This window comes from Scyliorhinus canicula, chromosome 31, assembly GCF_902713615.1.
Source record: "Scyliorhinus canicula chromosome 31, sScyCan1.1, whole genome shotgun sequence".
In the NCBI taxonomy this organism is placed as follows: Eukaryota; Metazoa; Chordata; class Chondrichthyes; order Carcharhiniformes; family Scyliorhinidae; genus Scyliorhinus; species Scyliorhinus canicula.
Window position 1 is genome coordinate 624,274 of NC_052176.1, and position 14,592 is coordinate 638,865.

Genomic DNA, 14,592 nt, shown 5'->3' on the forward strand with positions numbered 1-14,592 from the left:
GGCAGGGCTGGGTGGGAGGGGCCGTGCTGAGTGGGAGGGGCAGTGCTCAGTGGGAGGGGCAGTGCTGAGTGGGAGGGGCAGGGCTGAGTGGGAGGGGCAGTGCTGAGTGGGAGGGGCAGGGCTGAGTGGGAGGGGCAGGGCTGAGTGGGAGGGGCAGGGCTGAGTGGGAGGGGCAGGGCTGAGTGGGAGGGCCAGTGCTGAGTGGGAGGGGCAGTGCTGAGTGGGAGGGGCAGCGTGGGAGGGGCAGGGCTGAGTGGGAGGGGCAGTGCTGAGTGGGAGGTACAGTGCTGAGTGGGAGGGGCAGTGCTGAGTGGGAGGGGCAGGGCTGAGTGGGAGGGGCAGGGCTGAGTGGGAGGGGCAGGGCTGAGTGGGAGGGGCAGGGCTGAGTGGGAGGGGCAGGGCTGAGTGGGAGGGGCAGGGCTGTGGGAGGGGCAGGGCTGAGTGGGAGGGGCAGTGCTGAGTGGGAGGGGCAGTGCTGAGTGGGAGGGGCAGGGCTGAGTGGGAGGGGCAGGGCTGAGTGGGAGGGGCAGTGCTGAGTGGGAGGGGCAGTGCTGAGTGGGAGGTGCTGAGTGGGAGGGGCAGTGCTGAGTGGGAGGTGCTGAGTGGGAGGGGCAGTGCTGAGTGGGAGGGGCAGTGCTGAGTGGGAGGGACAGGGCTGAGTGGGAGGGGCAGGGCTGAGTGGGAGGGGCAGTGTGGGAGGGGCAGTGCTGAGTGGGAGGGGCCGTGCTGAGTGGGAGGGGCAGGGCTGAGTGGGAGGGGCAGTGTGGGAGGGGCAGTGCTGAGTGGGAGGGGCAGTGCTGAGTGGGAGGGGCAGGGCTGAGTGGGAGGAGCAGGGCTGAGTGGGAGGGGCAGGGCTGAGTGGGAGGGGCAGGGCTGAGTGGGAGGGGCAGGGCTGAGTGGGAGGGGCAGTGCTGAGTGGGAGGGGCAGTGCTGAGTGGGAGGTGCAGTGCTGAGTGGGAGGGGCAGTGCTGAGTGGGAGGGGCAGTGCTGAGTGGGAGGTACAGTGCTGAGTGGGAGGGGCAGGGCTGAGTGGGAGGGGCAGGGCTGAGTGGGAGGGGCAGGGCTGAGTGGGAGGGGCAGGGCTGAGTGGGAGGGGCAGGGCTGAGTGGGAGGGGCAGGGCTGTGGGAGGGGCAGGGCTGAGTGGGAGGGGCAGTGCTGAGTGGGAGGGGCAGTGCTGAGTGGGAGGGGCAGGGCTGAGTGGGAGGGGCAGGGCTGAGTGGGAGGGGCAGTGCTGAGTGGGAGGGGCAGTGCGGAGTGGGAGGTGCTGAGTGGGAGGGGCAGTGCTGAGTGGGAGGGGCAGTGCTGAGTGGGAGGGGCAGTGCTGAGTGGGAGGGACAGGGCTGAGTGGGAGGGGCAGTGTGGGAGGGGCAGTGCTGAGTGGGAGGGGCCGTGCTGAGTGGGAGGGGCAGGGCTGAGTGGGAGGGGCAGTGTGGGAGGGGCAGTGCTGAGTGGGAGGGGCAGTGCTGAGTGGGAGGGGCAGGGCTGAGTGGGAGGGGCAGGGCTGAGTGGGAGGGGCAGGGCTGAGTGGGAGGGGCAGGGCTGAGTGGGAGGGGCAGGGCTGAGTGGGAGGGGCAGTGCTGAGTGGGAGGGGCAGTGCTGAGTGGGAGGGGCAGTGCTGAGTGGGAGGGGCAGTGCTGAGTGGGAGGGGCAGTGCTGAGTGGGAGGGGCCGTGCTGAGTGGGAGGGGCAGCGTGGGAGGGGCAGTGCTGAGTGGGAGGGGCCGTGCTGAGTGGGCGCTGCAGCCTGGGAGGGGCAGGGCTGAGTGGGAGGGGCCGTGCTGAGTGGGAGGGGCCGTGCTGAGTGGGAGGGGCCGTGCTGAGTGGGAGGGGCCGTGCAGCGTGGGAGGGGCAGTGCAGCGTGGGAGGGGCAGTGCTGAGTGGGAGGGGCCGTGCTGAGTGGGAGGGGCCGTGCTGAGTGGGAGGGGCCGTGCTGAGTGGGAGGGGCCGGGCTGAGTGGGAGGGGCAGGGCTGAGTGGGAGGGGCAGGGCTGAGTGGGAGGGGCAGGGCTGAGTGGGAGGGGCAGGGCTGAGTGGGAGGGGCAGTGCTGAGTGGGAGGGGCAGTGCTGAGTGGGAGGGGCAGTGCTGAGTGGGAGGGGCAGGGCTGAGTGGGAGGGGCAGGGCTGAGTGGGAGGGGCAGGGCTGAGTGGGAGGGGCAGGGCTGAGTGGGAGGGGCAGGGCTGAGTGGGAGGGGCAGGGCTGAGTGGGAGGGGCAGTGCTGAGTGGGAGGGGCAGTGCTGAGTGGGAGGAGCAGTGCGGAGTGGGAGGTGCTGAGTGGGAGGGGCAGTGCTGAGTGGGAGGGGCAGGGCTGAGTGGGAGGGGCAGGGCTGAGTGGGAGGGGCAGTGTGGGAGGGGCAGTGCTGAGTGGGAGGGGCCGTGCTGAGTGGGAGGGGCAGTGCTGAGTGGGAGGGGCAGTGCTGAGTGGGAGGGGCAGTGCTGAGTGGGAGGGGCAGGGCTGAGTGGGAGGGGCAGGGCTGAGTGGGAGGGGCAGGGCTGAGTGGGAGGGGCAGGGCTGAGTGGGAGGGGCAGTGCTGAGTGGGAGGGGCAGTGCTGAGTGGGAGGGGCAGTGCTGAGTGGGAGGGGCAGTGCTGAGTGGGAGGGGCAGGGCTGAGTGGGAGGGGCAGGGCTGAGTGGGAGGGGCAGGGCTGAGTGGGAGGGGCAGTGCTGAGTGGGAGGGGCAGGGCTGAGTGGGAGGGGCAGGGCTGAGTGGGAGGGGCAGTGCTGAGTGGGAGGGGCAGTGCTGAGTGGGAGGGGCAGGGCTGAGTGGGAGGGGCAGGGCTGAGTGGGAGGGGCAGGGCTGAGTGGGAGGGCAGTGCTGAGTGGGAGGGGCAGTGCTGAGTGGGAGGGGCAGTGCTGAGTGGGAGGGGCAGTGCTGAGTGGGAGGGGCAGTGCTGAGTGGGAGGAGCAGTGCGGAGTGGGAGGTGCTGAGTGGGAGGTGCTGAGTGGGAGGGGCAGGGCTGAGTGGGAGGGGCCGGGCTGAGTGGGAGGGGGCAGGGCTGAGTGGGAGGGGCAGGGCTGAGTGGGAGGGGCAGGGCTGAGTGGGAGGGGCAGGGCTGAGTGGGAGGGGCAGTGCTGAGTGGGAGGGGCAGTGCTGAGTGGGAGGGGCAGTGCTGAGTGGGAGGGGCAGGGCTGAGTGGGAGGGGCAGGGCTGAGTGGGAGGGGCAGGGCTGAGTGGGAGGGGCAGGGCTGAGTGGGAGGGGCAGTGCTGAGTGGGAGGGGCAGTGCTGAGTGGGAGGGGCAGTGCTGAGTGGGAGGAGCAGTGCTGAGTGGGAGGAGCAGTGCGGAGTGGGAGGTGCTGAGTGGGAGGGGCAGTGCTGAGTGGGAGGGGCAGGGCTGAGTGGGAGGGGCAGGGCTGAGTGGGAGGGGCAGTGTGGGAGGGGCAGTGCTGAGTGGGAGGGGCCGTGCTGAGTGGGAGGGGCAGTGCTGAGTGGAGGGGCAGTGCTGAGTGGGAGGGGCAGTGCTGAGTGGGAGGGGCAGTGCTGAGTGGGAGGGGCAGGGCTGAGTGGGAGGGGCAGGGCTGAGTGGGAGGGGCAGTGCTGAGTGGGAGGGGCAGTGCTGAGTGGGAGGGGCAGTGCTGAGTGGGAGGGGCAGTGCTGAGTGGGAGGGGCAGGGCTGAGTGGGAGGGGCAGGGCTGAGTGGGAGGGGCAGGGCTGAGTGGGAGGGGCAGTGCTGAGTGGGAGGGGCAGGGCTGAGTGGGAGGGGCAGGGCTGAGTGGGAGGGGCAGTGCTGAGTGGGAGGGGCAGTGCTGAGTGGGAGGGGCAGGGCTGAGTGGGAGGGGCAGGGCTGAGTGGGAGGGGCAGGGCTGAGTGGGAGGGGCAGTGCTGAGTGGGAGGGGCAGTGCTGAGTGGGAGGGGCAGTGCTGAGTGGGAGGGGCAGTGCTGAGTGGGAGGGGCAGTGCTGAGTGGGAGGAGCAGTGCGGAGTGGGAGGTGCTGAGTGGGAGGGGCAGTGCTGAGTGACGCTGCACCGTGGGACGTGCAGCCCTTTCAGAAGAGCTATTCCTCGACCAACATCACAGATTAATAATCTTTTATTGTCACAAGTAGGTTTACATTAACACTGCAATGAAGTTACTGTGAAAAGCCCCTAGTTGCCACCTTCCGGCGCCTGTTTGGGTACACTGAGGGAGAATTCAGAATGTCCAATTTACCTAACAGCACGTCTTTCGGGACTTGTGGGAGGAAACCGGAGCACCCGGAAGAAACCCACGCAGACACGGGGGGAACGTGCAGACTCCGCACAGACAGTGACCCAAATCCGGAATCGAACCCGGGACCCTGGCGCTGCGAAGCAACAGTGCTAACCGCTGTGCGACCGTGCTGCCAATACCTGGTCACTATCACATGGCGTGAGAGGAGCTTGCTGTGTGCAAATTGGCCGCTACCTTTCCTCACATTTCAAACAGCGACTTCAACAGTTCTTCATTAGCTGCAAATCACTCTGGGGTGCCTTGAGAGCTGCTACAGAACTGCAAGATTGCCTTTTTAGATTAAAGAAAAAGCGGCCTGGATCTATTTGTCACCCTTTCCAGATACGCAAGAGTGTCGTGCATTTACAGAGTGCACTATTGATGCTGCATTTCCTTCCAGACCGTGTGAATAAAAGGAGGCCAGAGGCAATATAATCAAAAGCCCAACCAGACCTCAAAACCCAATACAGAAGATACATATAAAATTACAGATTAAATACAGCACAGGGAGCAGGTTAGTCCGCCCATCAAATCCGTGCCAGCCCTTTGAAAGAGCTATCGAATCATCCCGCATACATACACAGAATATATTACCCGACATAAATTATTTGAAACAGGAAGGATGAGAAGGTACAAGCAAAGAGGTTAACGATCTCGTGGATCTGAAACCACTCTAGGATCACATTCCCACGAAAGTTTATTGGTGATTTATGAACCATTTCTCTGGAAGCCCTTGGCTGTGCCGCACTAGATGTAACCAAATAGGAAAGTATATACAAGAGGCAATAAATAGAAAAGCGGAGGAGGTGGCTGGTGAACCCACGGTGCTTCCACAACACACATCCCCTTTACAAAAGATACAATTAGAGGAGTCAGTTCGCAACTGATATTAGTGTTAAATATATACAGCAATGTTACTAGCAGCTTTCTTTCATCACAGTGGGTTCTGGGTATCTCACAACCTGCAGTCTGAACAGGCTGAGGGCAGCTGGTGACGTTTCCTCCTCCAGCCTGCCTGCCTGGCCACCCAATTCCGATCCGGGGGCTCAGAAGGTCACGTGTATACAACCAGGTGTATTGAATGAATCGAAGCAGGAAGTTGGGGGGAGCGGTCTGTGTGCGCGCGGGTGCTTGCAGTACTCCTTCGGACAGGGTCCACTTTATTCCGCCCTACACACCGAGATTGGGAGCTCAGTAACAACGGAGACATTGGCAGGCACGGGGTTATTAAGGTTTCAGAACTTGCCCGACAACACAATGCTGTGAGACAGCGAGTGTTTTTATTTAAGGTGGAGGGCTGCAGCGATCGGATAGAATATGGCAGCTGGCATTAAAAACTGTCACATTGTCACAGCACACGTGGGGGATTAAAAGGTTAAGAGACATATTTGACCTCCCAGCTAACACTGTGGTGAACAGAGCTTCACCTCGCAGACCCAGATCAGGGGAGAGCTCCTGTGCTGAGCGCAGACTCCCCCTCGACGCACGTGTCACAACCCTGATCCGATCGGCCTACCCAACCCCACCGGGTCCCGGGAGGCTACGGGGGGGGGGGGGGGGGGATGTATAGGGAGAGGAGGCGGTCATTTAACTCCTCGAGCCTCCTCCACCATTCAATCAGATCACCTCTGTTCTAACACTGCTTAGAACAGGGTTCAGTGTCCCTCTCTGTACATATCATGCACACCGCCCGCTCCCCCCCCTCCCCCACAACCCAACCCAGCATCTGGGTGGCCAGCTGGGCGAGGGTCTTCTTCCTGCATCGCCAGATCCCTTCTCTCCACCTTACACCTCGATGCGGACGTCCGATCCTTTCCCCTCTTTCAGCAGCAGGTCCTCCTGCTTCAGCTTGGGTTTCTCGGCCCGCGTGTGCCACACCAGGACCTGGGAGCAGAGGAGGAGGAGACGGTGAAAGAAACAGCAGCCATCAGCGCCCAACAGCTCTCGCCCGACCAGGCGAGCGAGCGTCAACACCGGCGGTTAGCGCGCCGGAGGCCGGGAGTCAGGACCCGCAGCAGACAGTCTTACCTTCCGGCAATTACTCAGCAGGTAGCAGAACCCATTTACTGAGTGTCTTTAAGACAGAGATAGATAGGTTCTTGATTAATAAGGGGGTCAGGGGTTATGGGGAGAAGGCAGGAGAATGGGGATGAGAAAATATCAGCCATGAGTGAATGGCGGAGCAGACTGGATGGGCCGAGTGGCCTAATTCTGCTCCTTATCGTCTTATTCCCAGAACTACAGCAGAGATTTCTGATGAAACTAGAATTGTTTCAACAACAAAACAGCGAGCGCGGAGCGTAGCTACACGAAGCAAACGAGGTGGATAAAATCAATGGCAGTCATTGCAGTGATCACCAGGCATGACTGACCGGAGTAAGTATCCAGTTATCTCCATTCTGCCTGGGCACGCGGCCGTCAGGATGCGCGTGCGGCCGGATAGAGATGATGAGTTCAGTCAATGCTCTGCCCGATCTGGCACTGAAGGTCTCTCCCACACAACGTCCCAGGTGCGCGTGTGTGTGGAAATACCCTTTGAGGCGTGTTCAGTGCTCGATGACGAGTTCCCAGCTCAATCAGCGCCAACAGGTTGCAACGATTGGCAGGATCTGTGCGCACGAACCACTGCCGCTTATTCTCCAACAGCAAGTCAGCGAACGGCAACGCAAGTGACTCGAATAGTAATGCAAGGGACGAGGGGCCTGCGATTGTGTGGGAGAGACGAGGGGTACGTGGGGGAAATCGCTCTCCGTACAGAAGGTTAAGAAGAGGTTTCATCAAAGTGTCCAAAAGCATGAGGGTTTTGGGCAGAGTAAATATAAGGAGTCAGTGTTTCCATTGGCAGGAGGAGGGTACAGCAGAGGGACGCAGATCGAAGAGAATGGGTATAAGAACCATCGGGGTTGGGGGGGGGGGGGGGGGGGGGGGAAAGAGAGAGATAGGAGGAGAACGGGAGGTGGAAGCAGACCCAATAGCACCGACTGCTGCAGTCCCAAGCCAGACCCGAGCGCCACTTTCCCAAGGGCAATTAGGGACGGGTAATAAATGTTATCCTTGCCAGGGACGATCACATCTTTTACCAAAGAAAGTAACATTAAGAGAGAGACGGAATGAAATGAAAATGGCTTATTGTCACGAGTAGGCTTCAAATGGAAGTTACTGTGAAAAGCCCCCTAGTCGCCACATTCCGGCGCCTGTTCGGGGAGGCTGGTACGGGAATTGAACTGTGCTGCTGGCCTGCCTGGGTCTGCTTTCAAAGCCAGCGATTAAGCCCTGTGCTAAACAGCCCGCGTGGACAAATTCTCGAAGGGAGAAAATGTACACGGCTCCGGGGAAGGGCAGGAGAGAGAACGCTTGCCGAATCATTGTATGAATTAGTTCTGTGGCAGGATAGGAATACAAGACCCTCATAAGTGGAATATTAATTTGATTTAGACTCTTCCAACTCCACTGAGTCCCCCTCCCCGCTCTCCTCTTGCCCCTGATGGCAAAATGGTGACCCAGCCGCCGCTTACCGTGTTGCAGTTGTTGGCCCTGGGCTCCAGCTCCTCAATCGAGACCAGCGATTGCAGCAGGCTGCTCTCCAGGTAACCGCGCTCCGCGTTGATGTCGAACCTGGCCTCCCGGTTAGCCAGCAGCAACTGCAAAGCCACGGCAAACCCTGCCATGTCCATGGGGAAGGGGCGGTTCGGCTTCCAGGCCGTGTAGAATCCCACCACCTTCCCGTTCTCCACCAGCGGCCTCTCGAAGCGCAAGCCGCCAACTAGCCCCACTGGCCAAACCGAAACGCGTTTCGTCCACCGCATCTGCAGGAAGAGGGAGACAGGAGGAAGAATTCATAGTGCGCGCCCCACCACTTAAAAAGCACCCACAATTAAAATGGACAGTCAGAAAATGCCAACTATTCTCCAGTTCCGTCAAGCATCCTTTTCAAAGTTGGAAGTGTTATGGGCCAGGGTTTAGAAACTCCGGAATATTATAAAGTTCACCTGACCTCCAACCTTTCTGTTGAATTTGGCTGAATAGACAAAAGCCTTCACTGCAGGTGAGATTCATCAGACTCCCTAGAAACTTTAATCAAAACAAGGTTTATTCTGAGAAGGTAGTTAACATATAGAACACAAGTTCCTCAAACTTGTCGTATGAGGAACGGTTGAGGACTCTAGGTCTGTACTTGGAGTTTAGAAGGATGAGGGGGGATCTTATTGAAACTTACAGGACACTGCGAGGCCTGGGATAGAGCGGACGTGGAGAGGATGTTTCCACTTGTACGAAAAACTAGAAGCAGAGGACACAGCCTCAGACTGAAGGGACGATCCTTTAAAACAGAGATGAGGAGGAATTTCTTCTGCCAGAGGGTGGTGAATCTGTGGAACTCTTTGCCGCAGAAGGCTGTGGAGGCCAAATCACTGAGTGTCTTTAAGACAGAGATTGATAGGTTCTTGATCAATAAGGGGGTCAGGGGTTATGGGGAGAAGGCAGGAGAATGGGGATGAGAAAAATATCAGCCAAGATTGAATGGCGGAGCAGACTTGATGGGCCGAGTGGCCTAATTCTGCTCCTATGTCTTATGGTCTTTATATATATATATATATAAAAAATAAACACAGCAAGAATTTTTATTAATTACAAACATAAAAAACCCACACGGCTACACTAATCTATGTATATCACTTAATGAATTCCCCCTTAGCTGTTCCAATTCAATAACAAAATCCAATTAAACCAAACCCCCTTTTCAATACAGCACACTGTATTCTCACTTGAATGGGACTGGTCCTTTTCCTGAGATTCTGATCCAGTTCCAACCAGCGGACTCAAACCCCTTCGGGAAAACAACGCTATCTTTAAATTTACCCAGGCGCTTAGCCACAACCAGCGTGTGTTTTACTGGAACAGGCTTTTGAAATGAAAACAGCGAAAAACAGGGGAAAACAACACTTCTTTCTCCTTCTGCGGTTCAAAGCAGTCGAACTGAAACTGAAACCCCCTCTCACCTGACAGCCACAGCCCAATGTGCTGCAAGTCACATGATAAGAGATGAAACCTTTCTTAAAGGGACACTCACTGCATGCTGAATGGTCCCTGTATCAGGGCTGTGCTTACTCTCCAGCTCACACCTCATTAGAGGGAGCTGAAGGCAGCAAGTACCTTCCGTGTACTGAAACTCTTCTAATGCCCTCCAGGTGGTTTCTACCAGCACGGATGGCAGGTCGGCGCGGAGTAGGAAACAACTGGAGCAAAAAGGTTTCCACGTCGAAGCATCTTCCTATATAACTGAGTGCAGGAAAAACGCAGCCCCCATTATACCGGCGATCGCTAGTCACAGGAAAGTGCCGGCCCACAAACTCACCTTCGATAAGCAACGGAGACTGCACACACTAATCCGCCCCCATTTAGGCACCAGTAGCCGAGTAATATCTCCATGAGGAATCAGCATTAAATTGCCCAGGCTTATTTAAAACGAGTCCTTGGGATGTGGGAGTCAGTGGTCAGACCAGGATATAATAACACATCGCTGATTGCCCCTGAGAAGATGGCGGCGAGCCGCTTCTCTGAGCCGCCGCAGTCCCCTGCGCGGCAGGTACACCCACTGTGCAGTTAGGCAGAGGGAGTCCCAGGAGTTTGTCTACCCGCCGGACAAGGAACAGCCAATACATTTGCCAGTCAGGACTGTGTGTGATTGAAGGGGATGGGGCAGATCGTGTTCCCTGTAACATTCCTCCTGGTCCTTCCAGACGGCAATGATGTTGGGGTTGGAAGGCGCTGCAGGAGCCTTGGCAACTTGCTGCAGTACATCTTGCCGATGGTACACACGGCTGCCACTGTGCTTCGGTGAAGGAGGGTTTAATACATCACTCTGCCCTCCCTACCCTCAGTAATCCCTCACTCTGCCCTCCCTACCCTCAGTAATCCCTCACTCTGCCCTCCCTACCCTCAGTAATCCCTCACTCTGCGCTCCCTACCCTCAGTATCCCTCACTCTGACCTCCCTACCCTCAGTAATCCCTCACTCTGACCTCCCTACCCTCAGTAATCCCTCACTCTGCACTCCCTACCCTCAGTAATCCCTCACTCTGCCCTCCCTACCCTCAGTAATCCCTCACTCTGACCTCCCTACCCTCAGTAATCCCTCACTCTGCCCTCCCTACCCTCAGTAATCCCTCACTCTGCCCTCCCTACCCTCAGTAATCCCTCACTCTGCCCTCCCTACCCTCAGTAATCCCTCACTCTGCCCTCCCTACCCTCAGTAATCCCTCACTCTGCCCTCCCTACCCTCAGTAATCCCTCACTCTGTCCTCCCTACCCCCAGTATTATCTCACTCTGCACTCCCTACCCTCAGTAATCCCTCACTCTGCGCCCTGTACCCTCAGTAATCCCTCACAATAATCTTTATTGTCACAAGTGGTGGTTAGCATAAATGCTTCACAGCTCCAGGGTCCCAGGTTCGATTCCCGGCTTGGGTCACTGTCTGTGCGGAGTCTGCACATCCTCCCCGTGTGTACGTGGGTTTCCTCCGGGTGCTCCGGTTTCCTCCCACAGTCCAAAGATGTGCGGGATAGGTGGATTGGCCATGCTAAATTGCCCGTAGTGTCCTAAAAAGTAAGGTTGGGGGGGGGGGGTTGTTGGGTTACGGGTATAGGGTGGATACATGGGTTTGAGTAGTGTGATCATTGCTCGGCACAACATCGAGGGCCGAAGGGTCTGTTCTGTGCTGTACTGTTCTATGTTCTAAGTAGGTGCTTGTCCATATCCAAACAGGTGGTGTCTGGCTTCTGACAGCCGAGTTCTATCGAGACTTTTGAGTTTGCCGATCCCAGAGTCTAAGCTTTCACCCTCTAAACGTCAGCTCCTCCGAAACACTGCTGTCCATATCCTAACTCGCACTAAACCCCATTAGCCCAGCACCCTTTCCTTCACTGATCTCAGAACGGTTTTAATCGTTCCACCATTATCAGCCGTACCGATAGGTACCCGGTCCCAAAGCTCTGAAATTCACTCCCACAACCTCGTCACCCACTCTCCCCTCCTTTAAGACTCCTTCAAGCGTTTACTGTGCAAACGGAGAGTTTTTCCCTTCGCAGTACAAGCTCCGCCCTACCTCGTCAAAGAGCTTCAAGCTGTACGTGTTGTCATCGTCGGCGAAGTAAACGACGGCCTCCTCACTGAGCTCACGGTTCTCCCGCAGCCACTGGATACCTCGGTTCCTCTGCTCCACCCCCCGAGGCTTCAGCCAGTTGGGGTCGCTCTCCCTCAGCTTGTAGATGGTGGGAGTTGGCAGGTTGAGGTGAGTGTAGGACAGGCCGCTCTGTGCCAGCAGGTCTGCCACCAGCTTCGAGCGGTTGGCAGCGTCTTCCACCACGATCCAGTGCAGCTTCTTCACGTGCAGGAAGGTTTGGGAGAGACGGATCAGCTCGGCCTTCTGCACCAATCTGCCGGGAAAGAGGAGACACGAGAGAAATTACAGACCGAAGGAATGCGAAGAGTGAGGGAACGCGGGTTGTAGGGAGCACAGAGTGAGGGATTACTGAGGGTAGGGAGGACAGAGTGAGGGATTACTGAGGGTAGGGAGGGCAGAGTGAGGGATTACTGAGGGTAGGGAGGGCAGTGAGGGATTACTGAGGGTAGGGAGGGCAGAGTGAGGGATTACTGAGGGTAGGGAGGGCAGTGAGGGATTACTGAGGGTAGGGAGGGCAGAGTGAGGGATTACTGAGGGTAGGGAGGGCAGAGTGAGGGATTACTGAGGGCAGGGAGGGCAGAGTGAGGGATTACTGAGGGTAGGGAGGGCAGAGTGAGGGATTACTGAGGGTAGGGAGGGCAGAGTGAGGGATTATTGAGGGTAGGGAGGGCAGAGTGAGGGATTCCCTGGGGAGTAGGTAATTAGACAGTGTTTAATTTTAAGTAATCATGGGATTTGAGTGTGATAAAGATGATGTCAGTAACAGGAGGAGCCAGGTCTGCAACAGGCTGTAGGTTTAGTTACGTTTTCTGGAAACTGAGAGTTGAACAGCTTTTGCAGAAAGCTGTCAGATTCAGCATTAATCTGACAGACAAAGTTCTGCAGGCTGTTTACTGAAAGGATCTCTTTCGTTTCAAGCAGTCTTTTAAAATAACTCTACATCGAGGCCAGCAAACCATCCTCTGTTTGCTAACTTTATTTCGAAATGTTGTTTGATCTGTGATGGGTTTTGCTTGATTGGAGATAGAGACGGTATCAGTTGGATGTTAAAGTGTTTCCTTTTATTCTTAAGCATTGTTTAAGTGGTCATTGTAAGCTATATTTCTCTGATGTTACGGTAATTTAATTCTGTGTGAATAAAGTTTGTTTTAATACGCCACATGCCTATTTGTGTGTCAAATCACTGCTGCAATGAAGTATCCTATCCTCACAGGTTTTACAAATTAAAAAAAAAAACGATTGGCGTTCCTGTCCAGTGGCGTAGCAAATGTTGGGAGTCTGGGCCGGGATCGTAATACTCCCCTCTCAGGGGGGAGGTTGAAGGCCAATATCAATCTACGTCTCAAAAACAGATGTTGTGCGGCATTAACACATTGCCGTGTGCGGCAGCTTTCTGTACGCAAACTGGCTGCCAGGGTTCCTCCATTACAGTAGTGGCAATAGGCTATAAGGTACTGAGATGTCTGGGTGTTGTGAAAGCGTTATAGGAATGAAAGTGGGTGCTGTAAAGTTCCATGATCCACAAAACTCCACATCAGAATAATGACACTGCCTCTCTGCTAAACAATGCACAATACAGGACTTAAAATGTACTGCAGAGTGAATATCAGCAAAGAAAAGGAACAGGCCCTTCGGCCCTCCAAGTCTGCGCCGACCATGCTACCCGTCTAACCTAAAACCTTCTACACTTCTGGGGTCCATATCCCTCTACTCATGTATTTGTCAAGACACCCCTTAAACGTCCCTACTTCCACCACCTCCCCTGGCAGCGAGTTCCAGTCACCCACTACCCTCTGTGTAAAAACTCTTCCCTCGCACACCTCCTCTGAACTTTTCCCCTCGCACCTTAAACCTATGCCCCCCCGAGTAATTGATTCTTCCACCCTGGGAATAAGCTTCAATCCACTCTGTCCATGCCCCCTCATAATCCATCTGGTCGCCCTACTACCTCCGTCATTCCAGTGACAACAAACCCAGTTTATCCAACCTCTTCTCATAGCTAATGCCCCCCCATAACGGACAACATCCTGACAAACCTCTTTCTAGCCATTTCATCGGCAACGATTTGGAGGCAATGCATGATTTGAGGTTTTGTTTAACAACCGTCTCCGCACTAATGGTTGAGGCTGAGGCAGGCCCTGCCAATAAAATCTCCAGTCAAATGCAGAGAGGAGCGTGGTTACGAAATACAAATGCACGTGCAAAACCAATCCATCAACCCTTGCAGGGACTGACGGAAGAAATGGCACCGTCCGCTCTGCTCAGAGCTGGTAATGTCTCCACACGCCACCAAACATACCCTGGTACTTCAGTACCGAGACACCATCAAAAAAAAAATGAAAATGGCTTATTGTCACGAGTAGGCTTCAATGAAGTTACTGTGAAAAGCCCCTAGTCGCCACATTCCAGCGCCTGTACGGGAATCGAACCGTGCTGCTGGCCTGCTTTAAAAGCCAGCGAGGACCCTAAATGAATCACTTCATGTTTTGATTTCACACCCCTAAGACATGCACGAGGTAAAAGATCACGTCCAATGTTGTAAAAGGCAACACAGTAGTGCGACTCCAACCCAGGTCACCCAGAGTTCAATTGCACGGTGAGAAAACTCCGGGGAATGGAGAACACTTGTTAGTTTCAAGCTCCAAGTGAGAAGGACGCGATATAAAATGACCGTCTTTTACTTTAAACCAACTTATTTTCACCAATTTCAAACGCTCTCTCTCGATTTATATCCATGGGCTAAATTATTTGACGTGGGAAATCATCGGAGACTGAACAGCCAGGTAACAATGTACAGTTTTGTGTTATTAATGTTAAATAACGTTGTATTGGAAAGAAGAGAATTTAAATGTAGGAATCTTCAATAGATTGGAGGAATAAATCAAACTGAGAGCTCAGGAACCAAACACAGAGGAGGTTACAGGAAAGAGACTATTAACATAACCAGAGAAGTGGGTGGACAGGGTAAATAGTGGAAGGTCATAAAACAAAGGTCTGTAACGTGGAGACACGAGCTCGCAGCAAAACTGGACCAGTTAGATTTTTAGCCACCATGATTTTAGAATAATATTGAATACGTTCGGAATTTTAGAATTTAGATCAGTACAGCACAGAACAGGCCCTTCGGCCCTCGATGTTGTGCCGAGCAATGATCACCCCCTCAAACTCACATATCCACCCTATACCCGTAACCCAACAACTCCCCCTTAACCTTACTTTTTAGGACACT

The 14,592-nt window shown here is 55.7% G+C and overlaps 1 protein-coding gene across 1 annotated transcript; it reads right to left on the bottom strand.

Moving 5' to 3' along the window:
- Nucleotides 1–5,917: 5,917 nt before the first annotated feature.
- Nucleotides 5,918–11,645, bottom strand: b3gat3 (beta-1,3-glucuronyltransferase 3 (glucuronosyltransferase I); the record flags this gene model as incomplete). Its single annotated transcript, XM_038787312.1, has 3 exons — nucleotides 5,918–6,067; nucleotides 7,699–7,989; nucleotides 11,286–11,645. Coding segments are annotated over 3 exons (750 nt in total), but the record flags the coding sequence as incomplete, so codon positions are not given.
- Between the last annotated feature and the right edge of the window lie 2,947 nt (nucleotides 11,646–14,592).